The sequence below is a fragment of the Anas platyrhynchos genome, chromosome 1 (assembly GCF_047663525.1).
Source record: "Anas platyrhynchos isolate ZD024472 breed Pekin duck chromosome 1, IASCAAS_PekinDuck_T2T, whole genome shotgun sequence".
Taxonomy (NCBI): Eukaryota; Metazoa; Chordata; class Aves; order Anseriformes; family Anatidae; genus Anas; species Anas platyrhynchos.
The window spans coordinates 33,062,597-33,082,652 of record NC_092587.1 but is presented as its reverse complement, the minus strand read 5'-3'; the positions used below and the strand labels follow the sequence as shown (position 1 = coordinate 33,082,652).

The 20,056-nt window shown below is 41.1% G+C and overlaps 1 protein-coding gene across 4 annotated transcripts; it reads left to right on the top strand.

Annotated features, from left to right (window-relative positions):
- The first annotated feature begins 59 nt into the window (after positions 1 to 59).
- AMIGO2 (adhesion molecule with Ig like domain 2) lies at positions 60 to 9,477 on the top strand. Of its 4 annotated transcripts, none has more exons than XM_027456690.3 (2): positions 60 to 202; positions 7,132 to 9,477. In XM_027456690.3, exon 2 carries the CDS (start codon positions 7,205 to 7,207, stop codon positions 8,768 to 8,770), a length of 1,566 nt encoding a protein of 521 aa, XP_027312491.2. In that variant the 5' UTR covers positions 60 to 202; positions 7,132 to 7,204; the 3' UTR covers positions 8,771 to 9,477. The 4 variants fall into 4 exon arrangements, with proteins under 4 accessions (XP_027312491.2, XP_027312489.2, XP_021128955.3 ...); XM_027456688.3 differs by lacking the exon at positions 60 to 202 and adding an exon at positions 321 to 696; XM_021273280.4 differs by lacking the exon at positions 60 to 202 and adding an exon at positions 782 to 1,882.
- Positions 9,478 to 20,056: the final 10,579 nt, after the last annotated feature.

The following is a 20,056-nucleotide window of genomic DNA, read 5'->3' as shown; positions in this document are numbered from 1 at the left end:
AGCCTCTACACGCAGGGCGCTCGAAACGATGGAGGAAATTTAGGCAGCAACTTCACCGGGGAAGGTTAACAACCACCCAGGATCGGAGGGAAGGGTGCTTGGATGCTTGCAGCTTGCAGCTTTCCCTCTCCCCGACCTGGCAGCGGCTCTCGCACAGCTCAAGGCAAGCCCGAAAGTTGCCGGGGGAGCCGCCGCCGGCTCGGTGAGGAGCGGATCGGAGCGGATCGGGCGCGCCCCCCCGCGCAGGGCCGCGGAAATCCCCGCGGATCGGATCGGATCGGATCGGAGCGGGGCGGATCGGGTCGGGGCGGTGCGGAGCGGAGCGGGGCGGAGCGGGGCGGGCGGCGCGGCCCTCCCCGGGGCACCGGCGGCTCCGTCCCGCTGCCGCCGAGGGGAAGCGGCGGCGGGGACCAGGGGCGGGGGCAGGAGGGGATAAAAGCCCCAGCCCGCTGCTTGCTGCTGTGGCTGGCAGTCTCCTGCCTTCTCTCTTCATCATCTTCATCCTCCTCCTCATCATCATCTTCATCATCATAATCATCATCACCATCCTCAGCCGTGCTGCCGGCGCTGGCTGCGGCCCCAAACTTGCCCCAGCCGCCGGAGAGGAGAGGAGCGGAGCGGAGCATGCGGGGCTGGCGGCGGGGCCGGCACCGGCACCGCTCTCCCCGGCCATGAGGCGGCCGCCGGGCGCTGCAGGTAACGCTGCCCGCCGGGGGGGGACCGGAGGCGATCGCAGCCCGGCAGGCGGCGGGGGGAGAGGAGAAGAGAGGAGAGTAGGGAGCGGTGGGCTGCGGGGTGAGCTGCTCCCCGCCTGGCTCGCCCCCGAAAGGGTTGCTAAAACTTTGTCCCGGGTCCCAGCACTGGTCCTCGGGGTGCTGCCCCAAGCCCTCTTGGCGCGGGGGTGGGGGCTCTGAAGTTTAGGCTGTGGGAGAAGCTCCTGGAGGCGGTGGGGATGCTCCGCTGGGCAAGTAAACTTTCGTGGGATCTGGCATCGCTTGGAGACTGGTTGGTGGTGCTGTAAGTGAGGCACCGCTGCTTGTCACTGCGTTTTTCTTAATTGTGGGGCGATCTCCTTAGCAACTGAAGTCGTCCGCGAGGTTGGAGCTAGGGCGCAGCCTGATTTACAGAGAAGCATGGCGAAAGGGGTGCGTTGCTGGTCCGCTGAGCATATTTCCCTTGAGCTCTTAAAGAGGAGCAGGAGCTGTGGGGTGTTGACTTCACGTAGATGGTGGTGCCGTAGCCAAATTGTCGCGATCAGCCCAGCTCAGACCCGTGGCACGTCACCCAGCTGCTCAGTTTTCTTTAAGCCAAGTGAATTGCCACGGGTGGAAAGAAATAAACAAGTCTGTCTTCAGAGAGATTCGGTCTTTGGTGAGGGATGTGTGGGAGAAAATAGTTTTAGCTGGCCAGGTTTACTGGGACAAATTCCTCCCCAGTCCAGCACTGCTGAGGTCTGGCCAGGTGCTGGCCAGAGAAATCACTCCATTTGCCAGGCTGACCTCAGGATCGGCTTGCTGCAAAGGTGATGTAAAGCCATTTTTTCATCTCTGTTAGGTCCTGCACCAAGCACAGCTTAGCCCAGTTCAGGGATTTAGTCCAGTATATCAAGGCATCACCCAGATGTAGATCACAAACAGGCTCTGCTTCCCAATCCATCATGTCACTGAATATCATGGATTATGATGTCTGGGTAATCCAGATCTGCTCTGTCAGAAATGCTGAGCCCAGCTGTCACAGGCAGGTTCGACACAGACTGCCTTCGCATCCTAGAGTGTTAAAAGCAGAGCGAAACCTGGAGATATGTGAGGTGGCCACTACAGCAATGTTTCCTTGGACTCTTTCCCCACCACACACAGAATGGAAGTGTGTGCAGACCTTCCTAGTAAGTCTAACATTTAGAAAGATTAATCATGTGAGATGCCACTAGTCTGTTCGCAATTAATGGTTCTATCGTGTACTTAAGCAGGATTTGTAAAGTTAGGCTTAAAAGTATTACTAATTGTACTTCTATAATATCGTTGCTATAACTGACTGAAACCCCATTTTGATGGTCTTCCCCCCCCCCCATTGTTCATGATGAAAGCTTTCTTAATTATGATTTTTTTCATAACAAAAAAGGACTGTGGGGAAACTGTTTTGACACCTGAGCCACCACAATTTCATTTCATCTGTTATTCTGTTTAACTAATAAGGCCTTAATTCATCTGATATCTAGAAAAGTGAAAGGGGAAGAGCAACTGTGTGGGCATTCAATTCAATGGGAAGGTGCAGAGGTGGGTGAGTGACTTGTGGGCTGGTGAGATGGGCTAAGGGACTGTATAAAGTGCAAGGATGTGGCATAAAAAGAGCTAGGAGATGTGGAAATAGTACAGACCTTTTAGAAGTCTGTACTGAGGTCTTTAATATTTTCTAGTGTTTGAGCTTGTGATTCTATAAACTCAACATTGGGGTGGGGGAGTGGGGGGGTGTATACAAATATTTGCATTTTCACTGTGCAGAAAGTGCCAGCCAGGAGTGAGACTGTTTGTATCACCAGTGTATAGGAAGATGTTATTCCTACTGTGAAAGCAGATCGATCCACTTTAACACTGAAAAGACTAGTGACAGTGTTTGCAAAAGCATTCAGGTGACTTGTAATCTCCAGTCCCTTTCACTACTTAAATTAAAAACGGTGCCACATATATATATATTTAAGCAAAGTCTCAAATGAACTGAGAGAAATAGTTCGGTATATAGGTTTTCCTGGAAGGAACAGAAAGCTGGTGCAGAGATTACAAATGTAGCATTAATAGGAGAGAGAACCCAGAGAAAATGGTAATGACTGTTTAAGACATTAGTTGATTTTTGCAGTGATAACTGATAATGAGGAAATTCACAGGCTTCCAGCATTCCCACTTTCCATAAGCAGCTCTGGGTGCTTATTAATTCCAAAAAACTTATGAAAAAAAAAAAATACCAAAAGCAGGAGCCAAATCATCTAGGAGCTGATCTATTGTAGTCAACTGTTACTGACAACAGAGAATATTCTCTGTGATATGAGAATACATCCTGCATTTCTTCTTAAATGGTTAAAAAACGTGCACCATTACTGCACAGATGATTCATCTCAGGAAGTACTGTGTTTTTGGCAGTTAACTTAAAATATCATATTTAACACCACAAAGAAATGATTTATTTGTAAAGAATTCAAGTGCAAGTCCCCCAACCATGCCCTTCACTCAAAAAAAGCCATTTACCAAGCCCATTCAGAAATGAAGTGAAAATGGTGAAGTACTTTTAGCCAGAGCCTGTTGACACACATTAGCTGCTAGTATCTAACAACATTAATTCTTGAGAAAATATGCAATATTGAAATTTACAAAGTGATACTTTTATAAGACCCAAAGTAATGCTTTTGGGATGAAACAAAATGCTTTTTAACATAAGGCTGATTATAAGCCTTATTCTTCCTTGCCAGTTAACAGCTGCACATAACCAACACCTAACTCTTTGTGCAGACATTTTGAAAGGGTTCAGATGATCACATAGATTATAAATATTTGTGTTCGGTATGCTTAGCTTTGCTACCAGCCTGTGTAAGTTATGCAGAAGTTTGGGGAAACACAAGTACTCAAAGGATGGAACAAGCTGCATCTCAGCAGCCCAAACCTCCAGAAAGGGAAAGGCCCCGTTGAGACTGAAGACACTGCACTGTGATTTGGGCACAGCAAGGAAGGTTTCTGCTTGGTAGGGTGCTTTCAGAATAACCTGGTTTGGCCCCTGATATATGTGCGATATCCATAACTTGGCTTTGCCTTCCCCAGCAAGACAAAAAAGTTTGTCCATCTGAAGTCAAAATTATGATGATTTACACCAGCCCCAAATCTGCCCTTGGGATTTGGTTGCAGGTGAGCTCAGAGTTTCTGGTGAGTTAATTGTAGGTGTGGACAGAAACAAACATGCGCGGCTATTTAGTGTATTCAACTTGGTAAGCCTTCTCAAGCTGGGCATTGACCTAGTACTTTCTGTTTGGAGTATCTCCAGGATTGCAGTTATATTCAACAGAGGAGATGATTTTGAAAGTGCCATTCATCTTTTTACAAGTGAAGTTCCATGAGAAATTAGTCTGCAGAGGCTGCAAAATCAGACAGTCAAATATTAGTGGAAAAGGCAACCTATGCAACATTAAATTATCCCCCATTTTGTGTATGTGTTATAATTCAGTCTTTATGCACCTAGTTTTATGATATACAGTTTTCACATACCTTGTTTTGAGCAATGTGCTAACTAAATGAGCAGTTAGGAAAATCTTTTTACATCTTTCAGTGTTTCCATTGTGCCTTATGTACTGCTTGCCATACAAATCCACAGTGGAGGGAGTACAGAATCATTTCCTTATGTTCAATTCTCTAATGCTTTCATAGGTCTCACTCTCTAGATGAACTTATATCTATTAATTGTTTCCATAAACGATGAGCTGTCTAGCAAAAACACCCCAGCTAGGTGCTTAGGATTGGTTAAAACTAATTCCTCTTGGTTCCTAGCTTCCCACTGACAACCCCATGTTGTTAGATACTTCAGAATGACCTGAAAACCTATAAGACTTTAGAATAAAATCTTAGTATCAAGATTCATAATCAATTAATTTATGTTTACAATATTCTTATACTTAACATTATGTTTCTATATCTCTTTTATACACAGGGAAGCAAGGAGAAAACTCAATAGTCAAAGCTGTCAGCTAGAGTCGTAAAATTTTGACTTTCATCTCGACACTTCTTCAGATCAGCCCTTCCCAGATTTAACATATACAAGCTCCTTATTTGCTGAGTCTCAGGCTGATGACTGCAATAAGCTCATGATTTTCTAACAGTCATCAGTTCACATAATTTGCCTGATGTCACAGGAATTGTGTAGCAGAAGCTAGGATATGTTGCAGTTGTCATGCACAGGCATTTACTTAGTTCTTGGTGTAATCACCCTAATCACCCTTGCTTTTCCATGTTCTTCAACAGATCCTTTGCACAGTATGAGAAAAGGTTTTGGGAGGGGAGAAATCTAACTGAGCATGTAACTAAGGGCAGTATATAAAAATCTAAATGACACAGAAAACCTTAATTGTGATACTAATTTTTGAATATTTGATATGGCTGCCCTGTCATTCTCTTAATATAGTTTTGGGTAACACAAGCATTTAAATCCAATGTATATATAAATTCTTTTGCAAGGTGAATTCTCCCCTCCTGCTGCCTTCATATTTCTTCTTTTAATGGGTCATTAGAAGGGTTCGGCTCTCTAGATTCATAGCACAACCTCTACCATTTGACTTAAGAATAGAAGACTTGGCAGAAGACAGCAGCCTGTCAGGTTGGCAGAGTGTTAGGGAGGAGGGGAGTAAGGAACTGAGGGACAAGTGGAAATTAGTGCATTTCACATTGATTAATTGATTGCATAGGTAATCTTAGACTCACAAGTACCAGATGCAAATTCTCCATAAAAGTATGTTTTAATGTTCACCTCTTGAAACACTTGTCTTTCTTATGCTTAACCCTTTTATGTCATTTATTTCCTCCCTATCTGCTTTCCCAGGCTTATTGTATGCTTTAGCTGAGTTCTGTGCCCTGATGGCATCCAAACTACCTCATGCTTGCTCCATTAGCTACAATGATGATGCTCCATTAGCATCCTCCTTTCCTGGCTTTGCCCTTCCTTTTCCATGCATCTCTTATCTTCCCTTTCCCGTTAACCCCTTCTTTGCCTGTATCTCTGCATTAGTCCTCCACCTTCCAGGTCTTGATTTTAACATCTGAATCCTTTTTTCATCCATCTCCCCTCATCAACGAATACAACTCCTTTTATTCTGCTTCTCTCTATTTAATTTCCATTTGATTCTCCCTGCTGCCCCTTGGCATCCTTCCATCTCCCAGCTCTGGGACATATCACTGTCAGCAGCCCAGAGCAACTGTCGGTGTGGGGTTCCCTGCTCAGATACTGTACCAATGGGTGGGTGAGACTGGAGGAATGAGTTCAAGTTTAATATGTGGGAGCTGAATACCACGCTTGATCTGTGAAGGGGTGGGGATAATCAATGCATATGGATTCACCTGGGAATTTACTGGCAAACTCTTAACAGGTATCCAGGGAGAGCAAGAGTGAAAATAAATGTTCATTGTTCTGCTAATTATGTGTACATTTTCCTAGGAGATGGCAAAAAACATATACCTGGGCATGGAACCACCAGCCTGACAAATTTTAAGTCCCTGCTTCAAACTATAGTGACACTAAAATATTCTCAGAAGAGTATGATAGGTTTTGTTCTTATTACTTGAGAAGAAAAATTAGCAAAACATTTTTTTTTCCCCTTTAATGAGTTTTGAGAAATGGCTGACTCATCCTAACTGAAAGGTCCCAAAACTTCTGCTTGAGGTAGGCACAGGCATGGGAAATTTCCTCCCCTACAATTATTTTGGCAAAGGTAGAAGTAACAGAATATGAAGCATTCCAGTTGAACAACTTGGAATAACTTTAAAAATGGACTGTTGATTCCTGAACTATCAGTTACTGAATTAACAATAAAAATAATAATAAATCATATGACCTTTAAAGTTAAAGAGACTTATAAAATTCTTTGCTTAAAAATGTGAGGCATTCTCTGGGAAGAAACACATATCATAACTGCTCCTTGCTAGACAAGGCAATATTTTTGGATAAGATTTTTTGTTTGTTTTTGTTTTCCTCCTCTCTCTACCATAAGTTTTTTTGCCTAGGCTGGTTTGGAAACAGCTAGGAGATGCCATTGTCCATTCAAGTTCCACAGATGAGCATTTCGTTTTTTTTTTCTTTTTTTTTTTTTATTTACATATATTTTAAATTGTCAGAAATTGCATTCCTTAGTCCAAGACTGAAGAACGGTTGCATTTTTTTGAAGAGCAAAACATGTCTCTAATGTGAATGTTTACAGATGAGTGAAGAACGTCATGTTTACATAAAGCCAGCGCTAAGCTAAAATCGTCTAACAACTAGATTTTCTAACTAATTGTATGAAGCATTGATTAATTCACTGTGTTTGTTCAGAAGGCATGCATAAGAAATCAGGCAGGGTATGAATGTTAAATGTTAATGTGCTGTACCTCTGTATTCCTCTTTTGACAGCGATTAGTGCAAAGCTAGCTGCACATGTAATCTGTGGCAAGAAGCACTGGGAGCCAGCTAAGAGCCAGCGACAATGTCTTTAAACTGCCGGATGCTTCCTACTCGACTTGGAGTTTGTAAGGTGAACTGCAGAGGGTTGGCATGCCTCTTGGTCTTCACAGTGAGTGTCTGTGGCAGTGCCCCGGGGATGTGTCCAACAGCCTGCATCTGTGCCAGCGATATCGTAAGCTGCACCAGTAAAAACCTCTCTCGGGTGCCAGGAAATCTCTATAAAAGTATGAAAAGGCTGGATCTGAGTTATAACAGAATTGGATTCTTAGAGCCTGAATGGGTCCCGGTGCTGTTTGAGAAGCTGAACACTTTAATAATCAATCATAACAGCATTAGCAGCATTATCACTGGAAGCTTTTCCACAACCCCAAACCTAAAGTACCTAGACTTGTCGTCCAACAGCCTGAAGACGCTGGGCAGCCCCGTGTTCCAGGAGCTGAAGGCCTTGGAAGTTCTCCTGCTGTACAACAATCAGATAATGCAGATAGAGTCTTCAGCCTTTGGAGGATTGTACAAATTGCAGAAATTGTATTTAAGCTATAACTTGCTCTCGCATTTCCCACTGGACTTGTACATTGGCAAACACAAGCTGACAGAACTCATATTGCTGGATGTTTCCTTTAATCACATCCAGTCAATGCCTATCCAGCGCCTGAGTTCGGTGCCAGCCAAGCATCTCAGTGGAGTTTATCTTCACGGCAACCCATTTTACTGTGACTGTACACTGTACTCCATGCTGATCTTCTGGTATCAAAGGCACTTCAACTCTGTCATGGACTTCAAAAGCGAGTACACCTGTTTGCTGCGATCGGACCCAAGAGGTTACAATAAACTGCCTTTACTGCATGACAACTTTCTGAATTGCTCAGAAAGCACCATCAACAGCTCTTTCCAAGCCTTTGGGTTTATTCATGATGCCCAGGTTGGTGACAGGCTGATCATTCACTGTGACAGCAGAATCAGTGATGCAGGCACACACTTTGTTTGGGTTAGTCCAGACAATAAATTGCTGGAGCCAGACAGGGACACAGGCAACTTTAGGGTGTTTCATAACGGGAGCCTGGAGATAACAGATGCCCAGCTAGAGGACTCTGGGCTGTACTCCTGCATTGCAATAAATAAGAAAAGACTATTGAATGAAACCATAGAGGTTAGAATAAATGTGAGCAATTTCACAGTTAACAGGTCCCATGCTCATGAAGCATTTAATACAGCTTTTACCACCCTTGCTGCCTGTGTAGCCAGTATTGTTTTAGTACTGCTCTATCTCTATCTGACCCCCTGCCCGTGTCAATGCAAGACAAAGAGGAGGAAGAGGAAGCTGAACCAAAGCAGTGCCCACTCGTCCATACTGAACTCCACACCACCTCAAGAGCTGCCTGCCGATGAGAAGAAGGCCAGCACTGGCAAACGAGTGGTTTTCCTGGAACCTGTACACGAACCAAAACACGGTCAGAATGGAAAAGTAAAACTGTTTCCTAATGACAATGCCATAGCTGAGAGTATCTTAAAAACCACTCGAACAAAATCCGACTCTGATTCTGTCAACTCTGTGTTCTCAGATACACCTTTCATGCCATCAACTTAGTTTGCTGCCTGTGTTCGTATTGTGCAGTCACATTTCTGAATACCTCCTTTGCTTGTAGCAGTCATCAGGAAAAAGAAATAAAGAGAGAAAATGTTTTAAAAAAAGTATCTATTGTCAGTCCTTGAACTGCATCTCCTCTCCTTTGTGAGTGCAGGGCCATGCAACAGGGATACCTTGCTTGAGAAAAGCAAACAGCATGGCATTCATGTGAATGCCTTTGGTGAAAGCCTAGCCTTGGTTTTTACTCTCTAGGATGTATGCAGCCATCTCTTGTGCTTATTTAGAGGTACTTCCAGTGCATACAGCTGATTTCTCAGGGCAGATGCTGACCCCCACACAAGACTCTTGGTTCTTGGCTCCCCTCCTCTGCAAGGAGCATACGAGCAAACTGAGGTGGCTACAGAGGAAAGTGCCCAGCCTTCCTGCCATTCCTTTCACAGGTCCATAAAATCTTCACATTAAAATCATAGAGGAAAATAATTTTCCTAGACTGATCTTAACAAAAAGATTAGATTTGCCACCAGGATGCCTAGCAGTACTGGATAAAAGTTTATGGCCATAAACTGATAATGTGTTTTCTGAGAACTGTGTGAAAACTTTAAATGTGTGTGTTCATTTTATTCCAATCTTAATCAAGGGATTGTTTATGAAATGTAGTAGTATTTGTTTACAAATACTGACACATAAAGAAAACTGGTAAAAGTTAACAGGTTACCTCCTTTTTAATTGCCTTAGGGGAGTTCTCAGTCATGAGGACTCAAGCTAATCTGCAGTAACTCATTAAGCTGCAATAACCTGTTTGCTTGTTATCATTTGTCTAAACCTGCAGTGTTCACAGTATGCTTGGTGTCACGTGTGGTAAACTAGCCTGACGCTGTCACCAGGGCTCCTGCTTCATCTTAGGGGTGGGCTGCTTCTGTTCAGGGGTAACCTCACATAAGAGAGGTAATATTTTATCCTTTCAGAGTACTTGGTTCCAGCAGTCTCACAAAATTTGCTTCTTACTTTTTTTTAACTTTTTTATTGAAGGAGGAAAAAGTGCTTGGACAAATTCCTGAAAAGTGCAGAACACACAGTGAATTCAGAAATTGCAGCTTTTCCTCCATGCTTGGCCCAGTCTTATACGTACTGCTTCCCTCCTTGCCCAAATGTATCACTGCCAAAGTTTATGAACAGTAATATTGGCCTGGACTGGTCAATCAGCATTGTTTACATGAAGTGTCATGTTATTGTAGAGAACTTACTCTTATAATTGCTATTTCTTTTTTTTTTTGTTGTTTTGTTTTGTGTTTTTTTTTTTTTGTTTGCTTAAAGTTTGCTTATGTTGGGACTGGGCTGGGCTTTGCCAGTCTTTCTTGCATTGAACACTACCAACTTCAAAGGCGTTTTAGAAGGAATTACAGCTTACCAAAGAATAATTGGATAGTGTCTGTTTTGTTAGTTCTTTGGGGAATATACTGAAATAGAGAAAGATAAACAAAATCAGAGTCAAAAGGCCACAGGACATGGCAACTGTAATTTATTTTTGTGAGGCTTACTGTAATAGTTGCTTGCCATTTTTCATGATTTCTTTTGAGAGGCCTGTTGTCATGCTCAAGCTTACATCTGGCTGAGCCAAAGCTATCAACAATTGATTTGCTGAGTGGAAGGCTTGATGTAGCTAATTGTTTGAAAGCAAGCTGGCTGGAAAACAGATAAGATCAGGAAACAGTGTTGCTGGGTTGTGCACAAAGTACATGGAATTAAACAACTGCATGAGATTTTCATTCGGATATTCAGGGAAGATAGGAATTCTTTTTCTAGGCTCAAAATAAATATTTAGGAGAGAAGGATCACTAAAGGTTTGGGTCTTTTGCTTATGCCTTTATCTATGTCAATTTAAAACTAGCTTCCACTATCAAGCAAGTCAGTGTCCTTTTTATAAAGCTCTTTTTTATCTGTAAAGACACATTAAAACAAAATCAGTAAGCTTACATGTAAGGTCTGATGGAAAAACTGAAATGAGTGCTACAGTTGGGTCATCTAGCAATGAGGGAAAGGCCTGACTTTTAAGACACTGATTCCTTTTTAAGATTTATTTATTTTTTTTAATAATTAAAAAGACTTAAATAAGCTGCATGATCTTCTGATGTGCCCCACTTGTGCTGCATGTACTCCAGTTTCTTTAAGGAGGGAATCAGGGACTGGGCTGAAACTGAGAGGAGACAGAGTAGGAAACTGAGAGGCAAATATTCCTGTGGAAAGCTGTGTGTATTAGTAACAGTGCTGGACAGATGTCATGGTCTGTTGTCATACATAACATTAATTGACCCAGATTTCCGTGTTTACAAGTGTGCTGACGGTCAATTCCAAATTGGAGTGGAAAAGCAAGCAGCCTGGTGCCTGGTGGCTGAATGCCAGCTGCACTCATCTCCTGCACAGCTGGGGCTGAGCAGGTGCCCCCTCTCCTGCTCGTGGGGCAGTGACACAGAGCACTGAACTATTCTTTTTAAAACTCTATTTAATCTTATAAAATATGGAGAGATCCCACACCCTTTCTTTGCCTGTGGGGCTGTTATCCTGCTGGAAGAGCATAAGGCTTTCTGGGATCAGAGTAACGCTGCCAGATGAGTGGAGCAGCTGAGCGTTGATCTAAGCTGTGGATATTTGCTGTTGTTATTAATTGACTGTGTTTCAGTGACTGCTTCAAAGCGTTCAGAATTGCAATAGTGATTTATGAGCAAGGTGGTAAAACTGAATTTTTGGAGGAGCTGTTGGCTTGTTTGCTGCTGCTTTACATATCACAGTCTCTTGAGTTCAGTAGGTGCAGCTTTAATAAAGATTTTTAAAGTCTTTAATGAATATTCATCATACCTAAAAAATGCCATGGATATACAATCCCAGTCTTTTCCTGGGGAAAGCAACTCTTCCTTTTTTCCCACCAGGAAACTAGCCCCACTGAGGCTTCTGAGCTGGGATCTGGCACTGCTGGGCCTCTGCACAACCTCACAGCACCCAGGGGAGCTGCAGAGACAGGAGGTCTCCAGGCCGGTGCCACCCCAGAAGCTCTGGTGTGGTCTGGCAGGCCTGTTCTACTGCTCTGCCATCCCCATCAGCACACATGTTGGTTTTCAAGTTACTGTTTCCAGCAAACTCCAAAGAGCTGGATGTTATTTTTAATGCAGAGTGAGCTTAGTTCTGCAAGGTGCCGAGTGCTTTGGCTCCAATCCAACCATGCTGTTTAATCTCATTTGCAGGAAGGCAGAGGTACCAATCCACTGGCAAAATGTCTCTGGGTGGGTGTGGGGTTGCTCCCTGCCTCTGCCAGATGTCCAGCAGGTGGTCTTCCATGTGCAGCTCAGATAACCTTGGTTGAGTTTTTTTTCTATTTTGTCTACTTCCAGTGCCTGATCTTGCCACAGAAGGTCATAGGAAAGGGCTCTAATCTATAGATGAATACAGGATCTTTTCTCGGGGCTCCCTTAAACCTAGGTCCTCCATTACTTTAATTTTGGTGAGTGGCTTTTCTTTTACTCAAGGATCTCTTGCATCACCTCCGGCTGTGTCACAGATCAAAAATAATGATAACAGCTGCAGGTGGCTCTTGGAGGCAATGTCATTGCTGCCGTGTGTTTCTAGTACTGCCCATGTCTGCAAGTCATAAGTTTTTGTGCATGTGCTGGAAAACAGTTATGTTAGGCCAGCGTGGAGCCTCTCCAGCCTGCCCTGAGTGCAATAGCAACTGCATAACTGTACCAATAACTGCATAGCAAGCGTAACTGTACCAATATCACCTACTCAGCACGTAGAGCAGCAGGTGAAAGACTGCTAGTCTTTTCCTCTTGAACTCAATAAAATATCTGAAGGCGACCACTTCACTGAAGATAAACACATTGTGGCCTTCTCTAAAGCAATGTCGAAGTGACAGTCCTCTGTGGACAGACACACTTCTCTCTTTAGTGAGGTCAGGGGGCTTTAGAGGCTGATCCTTTACCATTTGGCTGTGGCAGGTGCAGGGACTGTTTCCAGTCTGGTCCCTAATAGTTCTCTACGTCAAGACTGATTCTTTGACAATATCATCTGGACCTACTACAAAGTTGCTGGATCAGTTAAATTGATACTTCCAAACAGTTATTTCCAAATGGCTTCTAAATGATGGGAACTGGCATTGATAAATAGATAAATTTGATAAATTTATAGATTGATAAATTTATAAATTGATAAATGTCATTTACAGATAGGACAATTTAGATTTTACTGACTTTTTTTTTCATCTTTTTGGCAAATGATGCTTGAATCATTATATATATAGGGGGGAAAAGTGCATGTTCAAGTCATTTTTTGTGTTTCCACTATGTTTATACCTTGCAATTAGTGCAATAGGGCTCAGATGTGGATAAGAGAGAATTTGAGAATTAGGGGGATAAGAGCAAGAAATAATTTTGATCAAATTTAAGTTAGTATTTTTAGAAGAGCTGATATCTGAATTTCTACCTTCAGTGGGCACACGATAAAATCATTAGATCAAACGCTTTATGAGTTTGCCTAAATACAGATTTTTTTGGTGTTCTGGAAGGTATTGGTGTTTCTAACAGGGTCCTGTCAATAATACACATATGAAAGTGATTTATAAAAAATCAAAGTGTAAGAATATAAATGTTTGTTTCTGAAGAAAAAACATCCTAACTTTGCTGAGGAGATCATGTCATAAGTAAAAGGACTGTGCTGCTCTGCCTTACTGAATATAAAGCTCTAATTTTAATATTAAAGAACTGAACCGATACAATGGAGAACACATTTTTCTTTTGAATTACTGTTTTATTCTCCTGTTATATTAGGTAGATTTGTTTTCCTTATACAAATAGTATCTTCCTTTGCAGAATAACTTAATCTACTGGAATAAATATCTTCTCATTTATTTCTTCTAATGAAGTGACCTACACTCGGTATGTGAGGAGAGGACAGTCAAGAATGGCACAATCAGTTTGGTGACACACAGGTATCAGGAAAAGTCAGTTGGCAATTGAGTTGTTTTCTTTACTCAGACATGAGATTAACCAGCCATCAACCTGAACTTTATGTTAATTTAACTGAAATTTTCTGTCTCATTTGACTTACTTACTATGAGTTAAAGTCTCTTTAAGCCTTTTATTTTTCAGGTAAATAAGACTATTCATGCAACTTTTTGCATCAACTTCATTGATCTAAAAACAATCAATAACGTGAAACAACTCCTTTAACATTTATGTTAACATTTATTAATTTTTTCAACTGTGGTATGCAGAGAGACTGTGAAGTCTGCATGAATATTTCTGAGGACAGTCAAGGATCATCTGAAAATATTTCCTTGGCAAGCTAGAGCCAAATTGCATCATGCAGACCTTTCCTAGACATGTGGGAAGATGCTTTCTTCAATCAGATTAGTTCAATCAACAAACTCAATTGAAATCCTCATTTAGCCCTACCACAGATTGCCTTTCCAGTTCGGTGCCTCTGTTTGCACTTTTGAACTATGTGTGGAGCACTACAGGCTGTTACAGCATGTATCCCTGATGGGAAGGTCAGTAGATGGGAAAAGCATCAGGGAGGGATGGAATATGTTTATTCAAGAGCTGCCATCTTCTCTCCTCCAGGGTTAATAGCCAATGGAGTCTAAAACCAAAATGCTTACCAGGACCAAAAAAGCCATTATCAACAACTCCAGAAGGGGTTAGAAGCTCTGATGTGTGCTCCTTCTGCAGAGCACAGAGCCTTGGCTAGTGTAAACACTGCCCTTTGCATAAGACACAATGTCCTTTCACAGAAATGAAAGGATTTCTAGCACTTTCCCTGGTAGCTGAGGTGCTGTTGGCAATAATACACCACAAAATAAATTAACTCAGATAAGCACCGCTGTTGCCTGGAGCAGTTCAATTAGCCTTTTGCACTTGGAGTTGAAGGGTTTTATAGCACTAGATAGAGCTTTAGACCAGACTACATCTGACTTTTGTCCCCTTTGCTCTTTTTAACTGGCACCAGAATCAGTGAAAAACACTGTATTTCTATATATATATTTAACTATTTAAGACAAGTAAAAAATCTCGAGTCTTTCCCCAGGCAGTCAGCTATTGCTGAAAACTCAGTGGAAAGGAAACAAAGCTAGATTTCTCCTGTTTTAGTGCCAAAACTGAGATTCTGATTTAAGCTGTGGAGGGAACAGTATTAGTCTGATGTTACTATTGCTGCTAGCATGCTGCTCAGGTTTGTCAATCAAGGCTAGTCCTGCTGAAGATGTTTATCAAAGTAGAAGAGGGTATAAATGTTTCTCAATATTGTTTTTTAAAGCAGAAAGTATATTCAAACTAAAGCCTGAAAGCCTTTCAAACCCTAATTTTTAAACTAGCATTTATGAGGATAAGTGAATGACATTTATTATTGCAATCCAACCTGGTTATAGTGATTTGTAATTCTGGAATGAGAGAACTTTCCCTTAATTTTTTCTCTTCTTCCATAAAGAAGATAGCTGATCTGCTTTTCAATGCACATGCCTCCCCTTGCTTGTTTATTTTCAAGCACAGATAATTACTGCATACAATTTAAGCAGAATGATCATGTTGCAGTGAATGGTATCTGTGATCCATATGTGCTGTAGAGATAAGCTGATTTGTTGAGTATGTTGTCCTGTGCATCTTTTCACATTTTAAAAATATATTTAGACATGCAGTTATTATTGTTGCTACATTTGTGGTATATAATTTTCTTAAGATTTCTATTCCACTACAAAAATATATAGAGAGAAAATATATCAGAAATCATGGCATTTACTAAAAACATATTTTTTTTTTGTCCTTTATTTTATTTTATTTTTTTTCCGTTGGTAGTCCCAGCTATTAATTTGCACCTAATACAGAGTCAGTCTGGCTTTCAGCAACACCTACTTCATATCAGTTGTGAAAACAGTCTTCTTCTCTTAAGCTAGCTATGCAAACAGGTTTTTTTCTTTCTGAATATCAATATTTTAACCCACATCTGCAAGGTCTGTCATACAATTTCATCCTAGGTGTAGTCTGTGTCTTGTTTAAGAAATGTTGCAGGTCTGTAGAAGCCATATTCTCATCATTTATTCTGCAAGAATTTTATAGCGTTAGCATTGTGGCTGCTGCTGACATTGTTTTGTACTAGAGAAAATGAATTCTCATTGGTGCTCCACCTGTAAAATTGCCATTGCAAAGTGCCTCTTGCTATATGCAGAGTCCCTGTGATGAATTCCTAGTCAGTCATGTGCCTGTCATGGCACATAAGTGCCTGGGGTTGATAAGAACACAAGCAGCCAGACCCTGTTCCTTCCATGTTTAGCAGAGAGAAATTGTTGGAAAGCAAGCCAGAAGGATCAACATGCTGTTTACTTGGCACATCCATGGTGGTTTGTAATTGTTTCATAATAAAGAAATGGAACAGAAGGAAGTTTTAAATTTCTCATCATTGTGATGCATGGTTATAAATCTACCCTGTTATTACTGTGCCATTTTCATATTCTTCAAAACTTTAAATAGAGCTCTCTCTCTTGTATATACAACAATATCAAATTAGACCTATGCAAAATACTACGCTCTCTGGGAATAACAAACTTCCCACAGCTCTTGTACAGCCTGGCACAAGGCATAAGCATTGTAAAGGATACATTCAACTATTATAAAGAATTATGGACTATTTCTCATTCTTGTTGCAGGCATGTCCTCTTCTGTACCATGTAGGATGCATTTCATTAGGGTGACATGTGTGAATACTTCTTTTTATTGAAATGGTGCTCAAGGGGCAGAGTGAGGTTTGAGGCTCAGGGATGGCCCCATTCCCTTGTGGCCCAGAAGCAGTGAGCTCTGCTTGGACCCTGAACTGCCATTATTATTGTTATTGTTATTGTTATTATTATTATTATTATTATTTATAACATTAAACATAGAAACACCATAAAGGGGCCTTTCTGTCAGAGGAAATGCTACCCTTTGAGTTAAACGTGAGAAAATAACATGCAGGGGTCAGATGTGAAAACTGGAAAGTAACAGCAGTACCTGAACCTTGGGAGGAACTCAGGCTTTTGAAAATATATTAAATTTTAATACTGCCTTAATGATTTCCTCCTGTATACCAAACTGAAACATTATTTGTTGTCTCAATAATGCAGATACAGATCATTTAATCCCATAAATGAGCAAACCTTATACTTTCTGGGTTTTATCTTTAATTGTCATCATGTCATGGGCTTAGGCAACTTAGCTCACAGTAGGAAAATGACTGTAATATTAATCTATGATCTCCCTAAGAGGCAGTGAATAATTGGAGTGATTTGTAAGAGGTGGCACAGGACTAATGACCTAGGTATTTCCTTAAGTTTTTGTGCTTTTGAGTAGACCTCTAGCTATCTCCAAGCTCTTGCTTATAAAAATAAATAACTTTCAGGAGAGATGCTAAAAACTCATTAAAGAAGTAGTAGCATTTAGGATTTTATTTTCCATCTACAGAAAATCAAGTAGCTACCTTAATTGTGCCCTAAAGACAGAATGTAACATTTTCTTCTTTAAAAATATATTCACTAGATTGTGTGACATTGCAACGGGTTATGTGTGCTGCTGTCAGCTTCACCAATTAATATTGCACCCTCGTGGTGGGAAAATAGCTGACACATTAATGGGGAAATGTGTACATCCCTGGTGGTTAAATATAGAAAGGTAAGGATGGTTCTCTAAGGTTCCCCAACCAGCCAGTGTGGGAAAGCACGTCCTCATAAAGGCCAGAAGAAACACAGCTCTTCTGTCTGCTACTTTTGCCAACTGCAGCTGTCACCAGAATTGACAAATGGCACAAATTTCAGGTATTCTAATACACTGATATAAAGCAGACTAGGATAAGCGTTATCTTTCTGATGAGGAAATTTTCTCTTTCCCAGAGCTTATGAGTGGAGTTTGATCAGGCCTGTAAGATTTGAAAAAGGATCTTCATGCATGCATAGGAAACTGGAAGCCACAATTTATGACTCCTTGGATAACAACTACAGAAATACTGTGTAATGATATTTTGGTAATGCCTGCTTTAATATCTGACACAGAGCATTCCTGTGGAGCTTGATTCATCAACAGCTGAAAAACATTTTGATTTCTTGGGTCAGAAAGCATTACAATAGCTCATGTTATATTAGGATCTGTCCACACCATGGATGCTTCTTGAATGTCTCCTGGCAGCACAGTAAGTTTGCCTTCTACTTTACAGGAAAAAAAAAATCTTTCACAGTTACCAATTTCATGGATAGTTACCATTGTTACCAATATACAATGACTGTATTTTCAAATAAATGGTGACTTTACTTGCTGTGACCATAATATTTTCACAGAGGCGAAAACAGACTCTTAACTGTAGCCTGCTGCTATCTGCTTAGGTTTCCTGTAGAGTTAAAGTAGAGAGAGGAAATCTAGGAGGACAAATGTCATTGAATGTACATTAGCCTATGGAAATGATGCTATAGTCTAACTCTCTGAATCAGAAGGTCATGATGCTATTGGCAGTGGCACATGTGTTTCTCTAACATCTATGCTGAAAGACTCTCCAAGACCTGACATATGAAGTCAGCCCTTGAAGTCTAGATCTGTGCTGTAGTAGCCAGAAAGGAACCCTGCTGATCAGTGAGGATTTGATGCCAGCTGACCTTTCCCAGCTGCCAAAAATGCTGACTTTCACTACAAGGATTCAAAGCCTTTCACTGCTGAGAAAGAGCGGTCAGTACTCATTGCTTCATGGAGTAGCACTGGTGACACCAATCTGCTGACAGAATCTGAGTTCAGGCTTTGCTTTCCACCATCTCTGCTTCTTTCTATGAACAATAGCAGAATCTGGAAGTACTTTTTTAAGCTCTTGTTTTCACTTGATTTCTACATGAATTCATGAAAATAAGTCAGATTTAACTGCACTGCTCCTGTGCAGCCTTTTTTATTCCTTATCTCCTTTCCTCTGTATCTCATGGGCATTGCTCATGGTAGCCTGAGGTTGAGACATGCACCTAGCAAGAGGTCCAAAGAGAACTCAGGAGGTCCAAAGAGGTCTTTTACCCTGGAGGAGTCCCTGTAAAGGTGAATAATTTGGAAATATCCAGGTAAAGTCTGACAACATAGAACACATCATTCTGGATTGAAGCCAAAGCCCAAATTCATCTCTTAGTATTCAAAGCAAGATTTTTTGAACATTTCAAAAATCCTCTGAGATTGTCAGATTGACACGAATAATATATATAAATGCACTGTGTCTGTGAGCAATTTTAATTTTGGCAGCTGAAGCACAAAACCACTGCAGTTTTCTATCATTGTTTCCAATTTAAGAATATAAGTAACAAAACCCTCTAATTTAGTCACCCACTATCTAGCAATCACAACATCAGTGAAGCTGTTAAAGCTAGAAAAGATTTCAACCATATTTTAGAAGAAAGGACAATGAGAGAAGCCTAAAAATCAGTAAAATTAAGTGTGACTTGAGTCTCTGAATTAGGTAATCTGAGGGATGGAGGACATCAGGAAAGGTAGGAATTGCTGATATCTACATCAAATGCACAACAATAAGCTTAGAGGAGACAAGTTAAAAAATAGGGGGGCAAAGTGCATTACACAGCATCGAGACCTTGATAAGAACATGAAATAAAAAGGAGTCATACAACAAGTAGAAATAAGGAATATAATTAGATATGAAGTTAAACAAAACATAGAGAGATCACAATGGTTAAGGTGTTGATGTTGTTTTGGGACATAAAGCCAGCAAAAATACGTAAGATATAATAAATACATGAGAAACAAAAGAAAGGAAAAGTAAAAGCTCTTCACTTAACAGGCAATGCACAGAATACTGAAGTGTTCACTGTCTACACACACGAAGTTTAATTTCTGACCAGATACTTAACCACATTTAATGTGAGAATAGAAACATAGCCAGAATAGGGAGAAATTAGGTGAAAAAATGTCTGAATAAGCTAAGTGCAATTGAAACCACAAGGGCCTGATAACATTCACCTTTGCTTGTTTGAAGGAATAGGAAGAAATCTCTGAAGTACTCACTATTATCTTTTTTAAAACTCACAAAACATGGGTAGCTCCCAGATAATACAAGAAGATCAAATACAATACCTGCCTTTTAAAAAACAGCCCAGGAATTATAGATTATTCAGTGTAAAGCCAATTCCTGGAATGATTCTGGAACAAGTGGCTAGGTAACCAATTTATAAGTGCCTGGAGCATACTAAGATGATAAAAGCTGCTGACAGATTTGACAAGAACAAATTGTATTGACCCGATT